The 16,060-nt window shown below is 40.4% G+C and overlaps 1 protein-coding gene across 1 annotated transcript in view; it reads left to right on the top strand.

The window, feature by feature from the left end:
• Positions 1-15,834, top strand: part of hk2 (hexokinase 2) — a 46,535-nt gene extending 30,701 nt beyond the window's left edge. Inside the window, exons 13-18 of the mRNA XM_039803522.1 lie at positions 837-932; positions 4,675-4,816; positions 4,991-5,108; positions 11,958-12,113; positions 14,286-14,522; positions 15,600-15,834. Of these exons, the coding sequence (XP_039659456.1) occupies positions 837-932; positions 4,675-4,816; positions 4,991-5,108; positions 11,958-12,113; positions 14,286-14,522; positions 15,600-15,744 (894 nt within the window). The 3' untranslated portion in view covers positions 15,745-15,834. The remainder of the gene's footprint in view (positions 1-836; positions 933-4,674; positions 4,817-4,990; positions 5,109-11,957; positions 12,114-14,285; positions 14,523-15,599) is intronic.
• Positions 15,835-16,060: the final 226 nt, after the last annotated feature.

The raw sequence follows: 16,060 nt of genomic DNA, 5'->3' as shown, positions 1-16,060 counted from the left end.
TGGCTTCATATAAGAAACATGTTTTGGTGGATTATCTAAGTGATTGTGCAAGTTTTGCTAAGATTCAGCGGACTGCAGTTATTGTCATATGGTTTGGTTAAAAGCCGATTCCCTGCAAAGTAATCTTTGTCTACACAGAGTGACAAAAGCCTCTAACTCAAGCAATGCTTACTAAGCTCTGGGGAACCGCAAGGCCAAACCCTGCTACCACTTTTTACCTGTGCCTTTAAATTAAGTCCCATTCTATTGTGTAAGGTGAAGGTATGTAGCGAAACAAAACATCTTTTATGTTTCAAACTGGAGAAAGTACTGTAATCAACTAATCAAGCCTCTTTTTGCAGGTTGATCCGAAACAACGAAATCAGAAAAGCAGAGTGCATTCTTTATCACACTGTGGCAACATTTTAATGACTGTATTTTTCATTGCGACAAACAACTTTTGATTTAGATTTTAAAGGTGCAGTAGGTAAGCCTTATAAAACTAACTTTCCATCATATTTGCTGAAACTGACCCTATGTTCCAGTAGAACTACATGAAGCAGGTCATTTAAAATAAAATCTGGCACCACCTACAGCCTGTAGTGCGATTTGCAAAAATCCACCGCTCCCTGTTCAGATGCACCAATCAGGGCCGGGGTGTCTAACTGCGTGTCAATCACTGCTCATGCACACACATTCATTCTCCCTTGTGGGGGGAGGGGCTTAGGAGACAGTTTTGGGCTTTAGCAGAAAGGGGGGAGGGACTGAATTCAAATTTTTTTGGCTAAGTCCTGGATCTTCCCAATCCTACCTGCAGCACCTTTTAAATTGTGCAATTTATCTCTATATCTCTATAGGGCATTCTTCTAAAGTGGACAAAGGGTTTCAAAGCCAGCGGCTGTGAGGGACAAGACGTTATCACATTACTTAAAGATGCTGTCCACCGCAGAAAGGTCAGTAAACACATCACAAGTACATTGCCTGTGAATGTTGACACTTGAAGAATATAATAAAAAAAGTATACCCAAGTGGCTTACAAACAACAGGGGCCTACAAACAGCTTTTTATTGCTTGTGAAGTAGAGACCGAGTTGAAATGGCCACAGTGATCTTGAATTCTGTTTTTCTAGATTAAGGTTTTATCTATATCGGTAGAAGTTATTTATCTACGGCTATATTCCCCCTCTTTCTTTGTTTTCTCCTTTATTTCCCTTCGATCTAAGGTTGCAAACAGCGAAGTATAAGCTTTTTACTTTCTTTATATTGTCCCATACAAGACACCATTTTATTAAATGTGAAGGGTTTAATAAAGAAACCTGTGTTATTGTAATTGGTTACAGATATGCAGTATATATATGCAGTATATATATTTGTTGTTATTCTGAACACTCACTCAGGGTTTCAGTTTAAGCCCAGGATCCCCCTGAACCTGGGCATAATGCAGCATCTTGTAATATATTCCATTGTTATGAGGTCTGGCTTTTACGATCGCTGTGACAATTTTTTCAATACTTTTAACAACTTTCCTAAACTCTTAAGGCCCCACCACACAATTAGCAAAACAGTTAATTTCATACTCAAAATCACACATTGAAAACTAAACTCTAACACTAATTTTCAAAATACAACAATTCACTATGTCTACCAAAACAATGCAAACATGTCTCAAAATCAAATAATTCTTCCAAAACACTAATGATCACTTCCAACATGTTCTCTCCCAACAGGCAAATTTAGTCAATCATAGCACAATAGCCACTTTCCGACCAAGTAGTTAAAGGAACGTAGTTATAGGAAAAGTCCACTTCTAAGCAGATCTACTAACTACTCTCCCCCAAAACCGTTTTTCCCATTTGCATTCGCACTGGCCAAGTGTCCATAGGAACTATAGGAGGGGTAAGGGAGTGATGCAAGCACGGCAACGGTCTTTATAGCGTTGAAATTGAAAAAACACCAAAAAAAGTATGATCTAAATACTAAATCTAATGTATATAGCATATTTGTCATAATTTAAACAAGTCTCCCGAAGAGAAACGGGTATCTCTCCCTCGTGTGTGTGTGTGTGTGTGTGTGTGTGTGTGTGTGTGTGTGTGTGTGTGTGTGTGTGTGTGTGTGTGTGTGTGTGTGTGTGTGTGTGTGTGTGTGTGTGTGTGTGTGTGTGTGTGTGTGTGTGTGTGTGTGTGGAGTTTAACTCTGAAAAGACAGTTAACCACAGGTTCCCGTTAATCTTATGATGGACATGTGTTGTGATATTTAAACAAACGAGTCTCTTATTTACGAGACCGGTCTGAGAGACCTCCAGCCTACAGCGGGGTCTCTGAGCAGGACTGTCCGAGCAACGAGCTAGCAGCCGGGGCAGGCGCCTGCTGGCTGCCAACTCACTTCATGGTAGGGCTGGGTATCGTTCAAAATCTTTCGATCCAGTGCCAATTTCGATACCTCAGTTTCGATGCCGGTTCCTAACGATACTTTTTTTGATACCATATGTTTTAAAATCCATTTCAACATCAACAAAAATCCATTAAACATAAAGCTTTTTTTTCCACCTTAATCTTGAATCAAAACCGTTAAAAAATTCTGGTAAAACTGCTCACTCAGAGTAACATTCTTAAAAGTGCCTTGCCTTGCAAGCTCAGCCTGTCAGTCAGTCATCAGGGCAGAGAAACCATCGTTGTGCCTGCTTGTCTAAGAGGAAGTGTAATGTCAACAGCACAGCGACCGCTTTTGGCTCGCCATTAATATCATATCGCAGCAAACGGTGTCTGCGTGAAGTTTTAAAAAACTGAAACTACACTTGAAACCAACCGCGACTCTCTGTGACTTCAACAAAACTGCAGACAGTTTACTCCGTCTGCACCTGTGTGTGTGTGTGTGTGTGTGTGTGTGTGTGTGTGTGTGTGTGTGTGTGTGTGTGTGTGTGTGTGTGTGTGTGTGTGTGTGTGTGTGTGTGTGTGTGTGTGTGTGTGTTGGTCGGAGCTCCGCTCTGTGTCAATATGCAGAGAGGACAGATAAGCTTGCGCTTACGCGCTCAGACGCTTTTGGAACTGAAATTTGGCACCGGTGCCATAAAAGTATCAACGTTCGGTACCCAGCCCTACTTCATGGAGCTTCTCAACTCCGAAAACTTTGAAGAAAATTGTCAATTCGGCATCAATTTATGCAAGACTGCCTATATTTGAAATCTAAACAGTTCATTTCTCGCCTAAAACGTCAGAAGTGAATGTAGTGATGAGTAAGATGGCGAAAACTGTTAAAATTGTTCTGTTGTTGGTCCGTCTGTACCGGAAACCCGACCCTCGTTGACCTAGGTCCCTATGCTGAAAAGGGAACAGCGAAAAGACCCTGCCCTGAAGTAGGAGCTGAAAGAGTTACAGGAACTGCGGCCAGAGGAACTTAAAAAAACCCAAATTGGTCCAGTCGGAACACGAGAAAAAAAGGGTTCTAGGGATTTTATGTTCTAGGTACTGCAAAAATCCCTCCGGTCGGAAAGCGGCTAATGTCATACAAAACACTAACATCAGGTGGAATTACAGAAACTGCATTATTTTATATGTGTCAGGTCTGCCCTTATACAATAGACAATAGTATATTGTATTGATCATAGATTGTGTTTTACACTGCAGTTTCTCTTGAAGCCTCTCCACATTTTTGTTTTTAGTAAATGTATGCATTTTGTTTCTTTTGCTGCAGAAATTCAATCCAACAAATGAATGACCCATCTTAGAGTAGCTTTATAGAATGTACAGTTTATGAAAAAAAAAGAAGACCGAGACAGAATTGTCCTGGTACTCGTCTTCCTCTCCCTCGTGCAGGAATTTTTCTTACTTTCTTTGTGTTCATCTTTATTGTTCCTTTTCCACACAAAGTCAGCCCAAATAGGTCCCCTTTTACTGTATGTACTACAGTAATATATGGTCATGCAATTGAAAGAACCTCAACACCTGAGTGTGTTTCCTAGAAGGGAATCAGCTGTGATTGATCTATTTGCATAGCTTCAATCAGCTGTTTCCCAGTAGCAATGGAATAACATGCAGGGGATATATTTGTGTTTATTTGTGAACAGCTGTTCACTTTCACTTTAGCCTATAAGTTAGGTTTAGAACATGATGTTATCTGTTCACTTACAGTGTGAAAGCATTTGTGACTTTGGCAGTACATATCCATTGTTTTGGTCTTGGTTGAGCTTGTTTGTAAAAGATGTTCAAGCATTTTAAATTTGTGTTAACCGTATGCAATTTGTGTCAAAGCAACAAGAAATGTGTTAATTGTATAGCCTACACAGACAGATGTTGTGCTAACTGTGTAAAAGTTTAGAAAGTTGTTAAAAGTATTGAAAAAATTGTCATAGCAATCGTAAAAAAATGGTTTCATAGTTAAAAAAAAAAAAAAAAATAGATAATGTAAATATTTGTGTACATTTTGTATACTTGCCAATAATACAATCAGGACATTCTCTAAAGCTAAAGTGACCTCAGAGTAAAATTTATCTACAAAGTCACCTCCTGTTCTCTGGTGATATGAGTGCAAGAGGCTGAACTACATGAAGAATCTCAGCACATTTACCTACTTGAAACTACAGATCTGCTATTTTTAGGACTCTGGATTTAAAGCAGATGTGGTTATTGTTGAAAACAATTAGGCTACTACTGTATGTTTCTAGTATAATAGATTTCCATCACTTTATCACTGAATCCAGGAATTTGACTTGAGCTTTGTGGCGGTGGTTAATGACACAGTGGGAACCATGATGACCTGCAGCTATGAGGACCCCAAATGTGAAGTGGGACTCATCGTAGGTGAGTCTGTCAACCCCTCACCTTCCTCTCTGGAAGGTGGAAGTCTCATTGTGCCATTTTAAACATTATAATCAATTCAATGTTTTTTCTTTGAGTGATTTTTTTTTTTTTTTTTTTTTTTTTTTTTTTTTTTTTTTTTTTTAAGAATTTTTTTTTTTTTTTTTTTTTTTTTTAAAACCCCGGGAAAAACGGCGTGTGGGGAAAAAAAAAAAAAAGGGGGGGGGGGGGGGGGTTGGAGTGGGGGAGCATTTGGTGACAATGGCGAACTTGATGACTTCTGCACCCAGTTTGATCGCATTGTGGATGATTGCTCTAACTATCCTGGGAAACAGAGGTATTGGATGGGTAATTTATGACATATTAAATTATGTCAGCATCACATGTAGTCAGAAATACAGTATAGACTAGTGATAAGCGAGAGGGTGTCAAGGACAGACAGCCTGAGACAGCCACTAGCGACAGAACAGCTGGAGCCCTTTACATCATTTCTGATGAAATGAAAAAAGATCTGTGTAAATTGCACTTCATGGGAGCTGTCTATTTAGCACTGTAACATATGTTATCTAAAATGTAAAAAAAGGTATGTACATTTTATTTTATGTGATTAAGGCAGTAATGGTAGCAATACAAAGTCTGTGCTGAGTGAGATCTTTATCTTCATGTAAGATACTGTATGTATCCTCATTCAGTCACTCTGAGATTCCTGGAGCTATCTGGAAGCAGCAGGGACACTGTCCAGGCTCTTTTATGGCATTTTTCCACTACATGGTACCTGCTCGACTCATCTCGACTCTACTCGCCTTTTTTGGTTTTCTATTATGTAAAAGAGTCCTGGTACCTGCCAACAGGTACTTTTTTTAGTATCACCTCCAGCGAGGTTCTAAGCGAGCTGAGGTGATACCAAAAGGTGACGTGAAAACCTGCAGACTCCTGATTGGTCAGAGAGAATCATCACTAATCACTGCGTTATCATTGCTAGCGACAGACGGGGGGTGGTGGGGTGTCCTGAACAAACCCGCCATTTTTAAATAGTTTAGCCAGCGGTGTTTTTTTTTTTGCTGCCTCCAGCTTCTTTTGAAACAAAATTATTCTTCTGGCTGTGGCAAACAGCCAATTGCCGAAAATCAAAAACACACCTTTGACGTTCTGTGTGTGTGTCACGTTAGGTCGCGTAACCATGTAGTGGAAAAACACCATTAGAGACACATAATGCTAATTTCAAAGCACTACATACGTTCTCAGGATGGGGGCACCCGGGGCAGGACAAGAAACTATATTTTAGCAAAAACATTCCTGTTAAAATGACTAAAGTATTTCAACAGGCTTTTTTTGGGGGTAGTTAGTTTATTCCATTATTTACCCAGTGTTTGGGCAGTATTATATCTATTAATGTTACAATTAATCCTAGTTGAATGCAACATTTTAGTCACTTTAGTTAAAGATTTTTTTTTTCTAAGAATTGAGGATAAGAAAAGAAGCACTGCAGTAGAGAGCAGCGTCTAAACCCAGAGGACACAAAGAAACTCTCCCAGCTTATGTCACCTGCCTATGTCCCTATGGCAACACAGACAGCACCAGGCACTCACAACACCTCTCAGCCAATTTCGGGCAGATCAACCATGCTGTCAATCCAAGCTGTTGCCAGCTGGCTATTTGAATACACTGTTGTTGCAGTTGAGGTTCACCCATGGTACAGATTGTTGCCTGAGCTGCATCAGTTTTATTTCAGCAGTAAATAATTAGCTGCAATTTATGTTTAAATGTATTCAATGCACAGCAGATTTTAGGTTTGCTACCCCCCTCTGATTGTCCTTCTAGGTGACAGTTGATTCAAACTTTGCTTTTTACTCTGCCCACCTGTGTCTCACCAACTCTGTTACATACTTGCAAGGCATTTATCTTTGGTGGCTTGAACTAGTGTGTCGCTTTTAGTTTGGTCGCACCCGAAAGGGAGATGACATACACATTGCCAAGGCATGTGACTCTATTAGCCAGAAAATAATGGAATCAATCACATTTCTCAGGAGAAGCCAGTCCGACTGAACTGAAAGACTGCACTCGGAGAGATTTAGAGACAAATTTAAATGCTGAGGAGACTTATTGTCCTTCTCTCATTAGACAAAATGTGATAATGTTTTTTTTTTGTGCAAACTTTACAAACATGTTATACAGTGTTTGAACAATTCGGCATCATACTTACAAAATATCAAAAAAGATATTCATTTACATCCAAGGAACCTTACAACCTTACTTAAAGATAATATATATATATATATATATATATATATATATATATATATATATATATATATATATATATATATATATATATAAACTCTGAACACATCTTCCTTTTTTAAGAATGACTTAAATTAGAAATTAGATTTGCTGCCGCTAGGGTGCGTCTAGATTTCTAAGCTATAGGAGGATAGTAACCATAGATCAATTCAAGATTGTAGAGAGCCACTAACATTACTCCATGTATATTCTTTTTGATAAGGATGCAAATAACGCCAGATATTAACAACATTAAGTTGTTCACACAAATGTGATATAGGTTTAAATTTCGAGTTAGGGGAAATCCTAGCTGGTAATCTATCCATTTGGTCATCTGCTGCGTCATTTAGGTCACCACCAATAATTAAATGAGCATCTTTGTATTTCCCCATCTTTTTTAACTCTGCTGCTAGTTGGGTAAACATGTTTTTCGCCAAAGCATTGTTATTATGTCCATATATATTATTTAACACCAGAATCACATTATTCACTCTAAGAACCAGAATAATCCATCTACCCTCTTAGAAAGGTGGGATTCTAACACATCTACCCCCCCCCCATTGAATTCTCCAGAATTAAATCTGCATTAGAGCGTCCTTTTAAGGCCGGGACACACAGGGCCGATAATCGGCTGTTGGACAGTCTGGCGAGGTCAGTGACTCGAGCCTGTCAGTGTGTCCTGTGCCGTCGTCAGTCTGTCGGTGTTCATTTTGGCCGACCTGACATGTTCAGTCGGAGGCAGGGCAGTCGGGACTCACCCGGAAATGGCGAGCGGAATGAGCGTGACTAGAGTCTCTCAAAATCTTTGTTGAGCTGAAATGAAGACAGATTCAGCAACTGCACGGCCTATTTCTCACTTAAAATGTTTTCAGAAACATGTTTCAGTGAACTATTTTAGTACAATATGAGATCGTATTCTGAACGAGCCGCCATGACAGTCTGGCTTTGAATTTCCGGAGAAAACACACCCATGTGACGCGTTCGTCCAATCAGCTGCCAGTTTTCATTTCTTGGGCAACTATACAGAGTAGCGCCGCCTGCTGCTATGGAGACGTATTACGTTTCTCAAGTCGGTGTCACCTCAGTGAGTTCCCGAGGCAGTTTTTTGGACCTCGGGGACCCGACTGATCATTTCGACTGGCTTTTCTGTCGACGGTCGGCCGTCTGGTGTGTGTGTCTTGGCTATTAGAGATGTTCCGTATGCCTTTGACATTGAGAGAAACCACTTTAAGGTTAATGAAAGTAGTGTTTGCCATACTATCAGTAAATTATATATAAATAAATAAAAAATCAAAAGGTAAAAACACAGGTTTAATGCCTACACATAAGGTAAACAGAAGATAAGGGCTAATAGGACCTCTTAACCTTTAGTAGTGATTAGTAATACCCCTTAATAGTCTTAAGGCCTTAATAACAACAGGCTACTTAATTGTCCACTTGTCAAACATTTACTTGCCTGATTGTCATACCTAGACGACTTAATACTGGGTGAAGATTTCACCCCATTGATGAAGGCGACTAGTCCTTCCCATCTGGTCTTTTATCCGTCCTTGCGAACCTGCTCGACCAGGGGCCAAAGTTTGTTTCTTGATATTCAGCTTCTTCATAACTTCAGCATTGCGCGTGTCCTTCCAAATCTTGTATCTGAACTGTATAATAATCAGATAATCAGAGTCTTATCATCTCTGGGGCGCCCAACTCTGTGTACTGTATCGACCAAGAATCCGAGCTTGCTTTTGTCATCAGGTGCAATCTGACTCAATGGGCCCTATTTTAACGATCTGAAACGCAAGTGTGAAACGCAAAACGCAAGTAGCTTTGTGGGCAGACCTCGGGCGCTGTTGCTATTATAACGGCGGGATAAATGACTCTTGCACCCGACGCAAATCTAAAATGGGTTGGTCAGAAGTAGCTAGGTGTGGTTTGGGCGTAACGTGAAAATAACCAATCAGAGCGTCATCTTTCATTCCCTTTAAGAGCAGGCGCGCTCGTTCCATGGCGGATTGCTATTATGAAGGCGGATTTGCCTGGCGCACGCCAGCGGGAGCTGTCCGGGATGCGGCAAAGTAATAAATGCCTGTCTTGACCGGGTGGTGATGTTGCTGCGGCCCCTCGAGCGCATCTCCTCAAGTCTGGAGAGGATTGCTGCAGCCATGGAGCGTGGGCCTCCAAACGCACCACCTGCACCTGTTGTGCCCCTTCCTCCTTCCCCCACTCCATCTCCGTCCACCCGCTCCACCAGGAGCGCATCGCGTATATCCCACTCCCGGACCAAATTCCGCCGGAGTGTCCAAAGTCCAAATGTTGTGTAAAACACAACAAGCCAAAAAGAATGCTGCGACTTTTTGAGGATTGTACTGTAAAATGCCTCCTCATCTATCCAAACACATGAAGCGCATGAATATTTTTCTTTGTAATTATGTATGGTTTTCAAAAATGTGAACTGCTGTGTGTATGCGCGTTGTGCACACACTACATTATGGCCAAGCATTCGTCCCTAAAATACCATCTGAATAACGCGCTACTGACTTTAGACTAGCGCCACTGACTTTAGACCAGGTTTTTCCTGGTCAGTGGCAGAATTGTTTTCTGAAACTGCAGAATATGACCAAGTAACGTTAGCGCCGGAACACGCCTCCACTTTTCGCTGAACCGCCCCCGGGAGAGCAAATACATTCCCTAATTTACCGACGTGCGTCTGTGGAGGGAAAAGTCCGCTGTGTGTGGGGTGCAAAATAGGAATGATACATGCGTCGGTGTACAAAGGCAATTGCGCTGAGTGCAAGATAGGGCCCCTTATCTTCATAACTTCCTCTCTCACGTCTTCGTTCACTATTTCAGGAAGGTTAATGAGACGCAAATTCCATCTTCTGCTGTAGCACTTGCCTTCTTAGGTTTTCTCTTTTAACTCTTCAGTGCTCTTATCTAGCCTTTTCACCATGTCTTCCGTCTCCTTTGCTTGAAAACCAAGGCCTTTTCATATCTTCTTTTACCACAGTGATGTCTGCCGAGTTTTTATTTATCCGTTGTTCAAAGACGGAGAAGCGCTCCTTCAGCTCAAAAATGGCTTTGAGAATGTCGGCGTCAGAGACCTCGTTCTTATCTTTGTTGGCACGCTATTACAACTCAGATCAGATAGAACCAAATAGAATATTATTTAGCTCACAGAAACCGCTTAGGTTTTGTGTTAACTGTTCACTGAACTGACCGACACACAGAGCAAATGACTATTACTTCGTCGGGTGGCAGCGTGAAAATATTGTTTCTAAAATAGCACATTTTACTGTACACTCCTAAGAGTACACCAGATTTGTTCAAGCTGTTCAATAAGCTATCTGGCTGTGAATAGTGTGTGGCGGGTTGTGTGTCCTTGCTGCTATAGACATTACGCAGCACTGTAGAGGTGGAGAGGGGTGATGTGTTAATGGCCCATCAGCCAAACAAAAGGATACAGACTCTCATTGAGGATCAAAAAAACATTCCACCCTAAAAGTTGCCGGTAGCTGCCGCGGTAGTGTTTGAGCAGCACGGTGAATGACATTTTTTCTCAGTCTATAGCAAGCTGTCAACTCGTAATGATGAAAGAGCAGCAAACCACCCTCTCATTTTAAATTTATAGTTGACCACAATTTATGTAAACTTGCCACCGTAGGAACAGTGGTTACATAGCCTAACCTTCGAACCAAGCCACAATTTAACCGTGCACATGCATGCTTGGCTCACATCATAGGTTCACTCCGTTCCTTAAAGAAATAGCACTACACACATGATGCAGACAGTGTGTCTTTTGTATGCTTCCTGTGCCTTGATTAATGGAATTACAGTAGAACCACATTATTATTAGTTGGAGTAGTTGGTTTTTCCTCTTGAACGAAGCTTGTCTGGACTGTTATGAAAATGTCTCTGTGACATATCAGGGAGAACATTGATGATAGCAGCTGTTATCAATGGGCATAATTGATTGCAGCCCCTGTCACAGGAGACATTCTGACTTGGCAAAGTAGAAAAAGCACAGGTGTAGTTAATAACATCAACGATGGCTCAGTTCCATTTAAGTGTCCCCGTAAGGTATTTCCAGTTGGCCAGCACGCACAATACCAGGGCCTCACCTAAGTGGAATGCAGCATTCATTAAAGTAATTGAATACACCTGTGCTTTTCCTGCTATGAAATGTCCACTAAACCCACCTGTGTTAGAACTCGGCTAACGACAAAATAAAGTTAGAGCTATTTCATTTGATTAAATTAGATTTCTTTTTTTAGTTTGCTTAGAGTTTGTTACAGTACAATAAAAGAAATAGTATCAGAACAGCATGAAAACCAAGGCACTCTTGTTGAAGAAAATAAAATAGCATTATCCGCATCAATAAAGGCTTTTTAATATTTTCTTCAAAAAGAGTGCCTTGGTTTTCATGCTGTTCAGATACTTTTGTATTACCCCTGCACCAAATTTAATAATTTTTTAACCTTTATTTATCCAGGTAAGTCGATTGACAACAAATTCTCAGTTGCAACAACGACCTGTCACATTCATACATGGAAGCTGCCCGGTACAACCACAGACTGATCTGCTGGCCACTGAGCAGCTCCACTGGAGCGGTTGGGTTTAAGAACCTTGCTCAAGGGCACCTCAGTGGTGGTAATGAGGGAGGAACTTTACCCATCCAGATTTTATCCTGTCGGTCTGGGGATTGAACCGACGACCTCCCGGTCACGCTTCTTTAACCTTTAGGCCACCACTGCCCAAAGAGCCACCAAAAAGAAGCACATTTTCTCTGTCTTCCCACAGTAAAATAAATGTTTATTGAATGATAGAACTAGTAAATACTATTATAAATGTGAATATTGCAAATGTAACCAACGTGTTGCTGTGGAAAGTTTAGTTTGTGTGTGTCTCTTTCTCTGAGGTATGAGAAGATGATCAGCGGCATGTACCTGGGGGAGATAGTGAGGAATGTGCTCATGGATTTTACTGCCAAGGGCTTACTGTTCCGAGGCAAACTGTCCGAGCGACTCAAGACCCGATGCATCTTCGAGACAAAATTCCTGGCACAGATTGAAAGGTGAGTATTACAGTCTAGTCTCAGTGGCTCTCTTTAGCTCATCTTTGGTTACCGTGGTTAACTGTGGTCACTTACCACAGTTAAAATAAAAACGGTAAGAATAAAAAAAAAAAACTATGACACTTTACAGTTAAATCTCAAAGCCACAAACAAAACTGGGCATTAAAGATGCGCCAAAGCTCTTAATGAGATCACATTAGTCAAATCTACAGAGTAATTGGTTATTACAAGTGTGGCATCCACTAGCCACAGACAGCAGGTTCAAGCACCATGAAGGCATATACATCTAGGAAGCATTTATTTTTTGTTAAGCTTTATTCTAAAACTATGATTTGTTGAATAAAAACAGTGCCAAGCACAAGGAAACAAGTTGCCTGGTGCTCAGCCAAGACAACACACCTGACGGCTTCCGTATTAGATTGACAATAGTGCAGTGCCCATTCAAAACTAGGGGTGCACCAATCCGATGTTAAGATCGGATATCGGTCCCGATATTGACAAAATGGTTGGATCGGGGATCGGAAAAATTAACAGATCCATGAGCCGATTCAGTTCTATTAGTTTTTTTCCCTCTGTCGCACGTGTGTCGCATGCTAGAAGAGTTGAGTGTACAAATAAATAAGAATTCAATACATTACATCTATGTTATTTTGTCTTAGTTAGGAAAGTAATGTTTAGTTATATCTCTGTTTAGCAGTGGTGAATCTTCTGCAACTTAATATGTTATAGTTTGGTTTTGTTTAATTAAACGACAGCTTACAACAAGCTGCAGCCTTTCTTAGGCCCTTTCATATTCAGAAACAAGTTACCAAAAATGATGCAAATGGACACGCCCACCTAGTGCAGGAGTAGACTGAATAATAAAATACACCTTTATTGATCCCCAGCGAAATAAACAAGGGAACATTTGGTTTTTGCAGCTGTACAACAGAAGCAACAGAAATTAAGTATATACAGTAACATAAATAAATAATAGGAGGTGCATAAACGGAATGAGAATGAGTAAGAAACTATAAAGTAAAGTATTTGGAGACCACTGACATGGTAAAGATAGTGACAGTGGTGTGATTAATAGCAGCAGAGTCAACGGGTCTATGTAAACTATGTATACCAGACTAAAATGTGATATGGTAAGGTAATGGTAATACACTGAAGTGGCCAGGTTGGGAACCCATAGGTTGATGCATATTTCTCCTTGTTGCCATTTAGTGTTGCTTGAAACGTGACCAATGCATTTTGACTATAGCTGAAGTTTAACCTTAAAGTCCCCCTCCACTCAAAAATAAGTTTCTCTTATGTTAATGTCCCCTTGTCCCCCCCCCCCCTTGTAGAGAGATGTTTTCACAGTTTCTAGCCATCTTAATGCACACTGCTCTTTTACCGGTCATTCCCAAGAGAGTTGATCAGTTGCACATAAAGCCATGAAAGTATATGTATAAGTATATGTATCCACTGATTTACATACGTCTCTTTTGCATGAAAATCTATGGAAAACAAGTCTTTTTGGGCCTCATGGCATCACGTGACAGACACAGAAGTTGTTATTCCATTGTTTGGCCACTATGTGAAATTGGCTTCAAATCCCAGCACACTTCCTGGGGCAGCGTGGCGGGACGAGGCCAGATCTAGAAAGAGTAGATGTGCTTCCAGTCCCTTTTTTTTAAGAGTTTTTTAATTGTTACCATGTTAAACACAATATTAATCATCAAAGAGTATTTTTAACATACTTTTAAATGTGTCTGAAGGGTGAATTTAATCAAGTCAGTTTCTTTGGATTTTTGGATATTGATCTTCTGCTTTTGGAACAGACAATATCTCATCTTAGAAAACTCATGACTGAGAAATTGTGCCAAATATTACTGAAATACTGTGAGCCTGATGAAGCATGTATTTTTTGCGATATATGACATAAATCTGACGCCGTAGGCCTAAATCAGTGGTCACACATGGTCACACATCTTTAAGCAGCTTTACATTAGCAACATGATAGTGCTAAATATGCATTAAGTGCAGTTAAACAGTGTTTTGTCTATATAACAGCACAATGGCTTTCAACCTACAGTAATATCGCCCCTTTTAAGCAAGTTTAAATCAATGCAACAACGAAAGACCTTAACATACATAGTACGAGCTATCTCATGTGTATAACCCTGATTCTCTCTGACCCCAAAGTGACCGCCTGGCCATGCGACAGATCCGCTCAATTCTGCAGCACCTGGGCCTCACCAGCTCCACATGTGACGACTCCGTACTGGTGAAGGAAGTGTGCAGTGTGGTGTCACGCCGTGCAGCTCAGCTCTGTGGTGCTGGTTTAGCTGCTGTGGTCGACAAGATACGACAGAACCGCAACCTGAATCAGCTTTCCATCACCGTGGGAGTGGACGGCACCCTTTATAAGACACACCCTCAGTAAGGAGCGATCATGTCCAAACACAAAGTAATAAACATGTCTGCATTAGTTGACTAGAGCCTTGGGTTTTCAGGACACGGAAGTATAGATTTTAAAGTCCTAACTTAGTGTTATTAATTGATGTGGTGCAGCTAAAGCATCCTATACCCACCCTGTGGGAGGTAACAGCCCTAAAATGTCTTGACTCATCTCAGACTTACAGAAGGTCATCAACATAATTGATGGACCGCTTGCAGGACCATAAGAAAGGTCAAATCCATCAAATCCATATCAGGAGTGTGCTGATATTTTCAAGTTTTCTTAATTTTTGAGTTACCACAGCTACTTTATGTTTATTCATACTCTACTACTACAGGGTTTTTGCCGGGTCTTAAAAAGTCTAAAATTTCAAAATCCAATTTTGAGGCCTTAAAAAGTCTAAAATTCACTGAGGTATTGTGTTCTAGGTCCTAAATCATTTTAAACAGGTATTAATTTTCCTATGTCAATGTAATGCTTCCTCTAAAGCTCATTGAAATGTTCCTGCAGCGCTTTAGAATTATTTTTTTTTATTCTGTGGTGTTTATGCAGGTATGCAAGTATTGTGTTCTAGGTCTTAAATAATTAAAAAATAGGTCTTAGTTTTATTTTATTTTTTTCTATGTCCATGTAACGCCACCACTGATGCTCCCTTTAGAATGTTTTTAATTGTGTGGTGTTGTAGTTCTTTCTGTCGCTAGTCCAAATATAATTAGCTGTATTACAACTACAAATGAGACCAACATGCAACTTAACATTTGCAGCCAATCTAGACACCAGCCCTATAATGCCAATGAGGAAATCAGGGAATTGTTTCAGACAATGTTTCCGCACTCTGACATCTGAATTTTTTATTTTTTTTTATGTCTTCATATATATCTTAAATTTCATTCATAATGGTCTTAAAATGGTCTTAAAAAGTCTTAAATTTGACTTGGTGAAACCTGTAGAAACCGTGTACTAAGTGTGCACCTTATATTAGAGGGGGAGATTTTCATGTAACTCCTGTTCAACACTAAACCTTTTTAATTTTCTCTCCTTCCTCACTCTTACTAAAGTTTCTCCAGCATCATGCAGGAGACATTGCAGGATTTGGCACCGCAGTGCCAGGTGACTTTCCACAAGTCCGAGGATGGAAGTGGGAAAGGAGCAGCACTGATCACAGCTGTGGCCTGCAGGATCAAGCGCGACGGGCAGCACTGAATTGTCAAGACTTTGGACAGGTAGAACCCAAAGCTCCTATGACTGATTTTTCTGTACCAGGTCACCAAAATAAAGTCTCATACACCTTGACCTGAGTTTAGCTCTTGAGTACTGAAATGTTTAATCTGACTTATTTTGTTTGTGGGTTCATACACATATGTACATGTAAGTTTTTGGTTTGTGTTTGGAATATTTGCGGTGTGAGTTGACATTGCATAGGATGGAGTCAGAACTTACAGTTTAGTTTGTGTGTTAGAGAAGAGTTACAGTACATCTTCTGTGAAAAATAACTGTTACGAGCTGTGGGGCTCTTTGT

This window comes from Perca fluviatilis, chromosome 6, assembly GCF_010015445.1.
Source record: "Perca fluviatilis chromosome 6, GENO_Pfluv_1.0, whole genome shotgun sequence".
In the NCBI taxonomy this organism is placed as follows: domain Eukaryota; kingdom Metazoa; phylum Chordata; class Actinopteri; order Perciformes; family Percidae; genus Perca; species Perca fluviatilis.
Note: the sequence above shows the minus strand (reverse complement) of the source record. Positions and strands in the feature narration are given on the sequence as shown.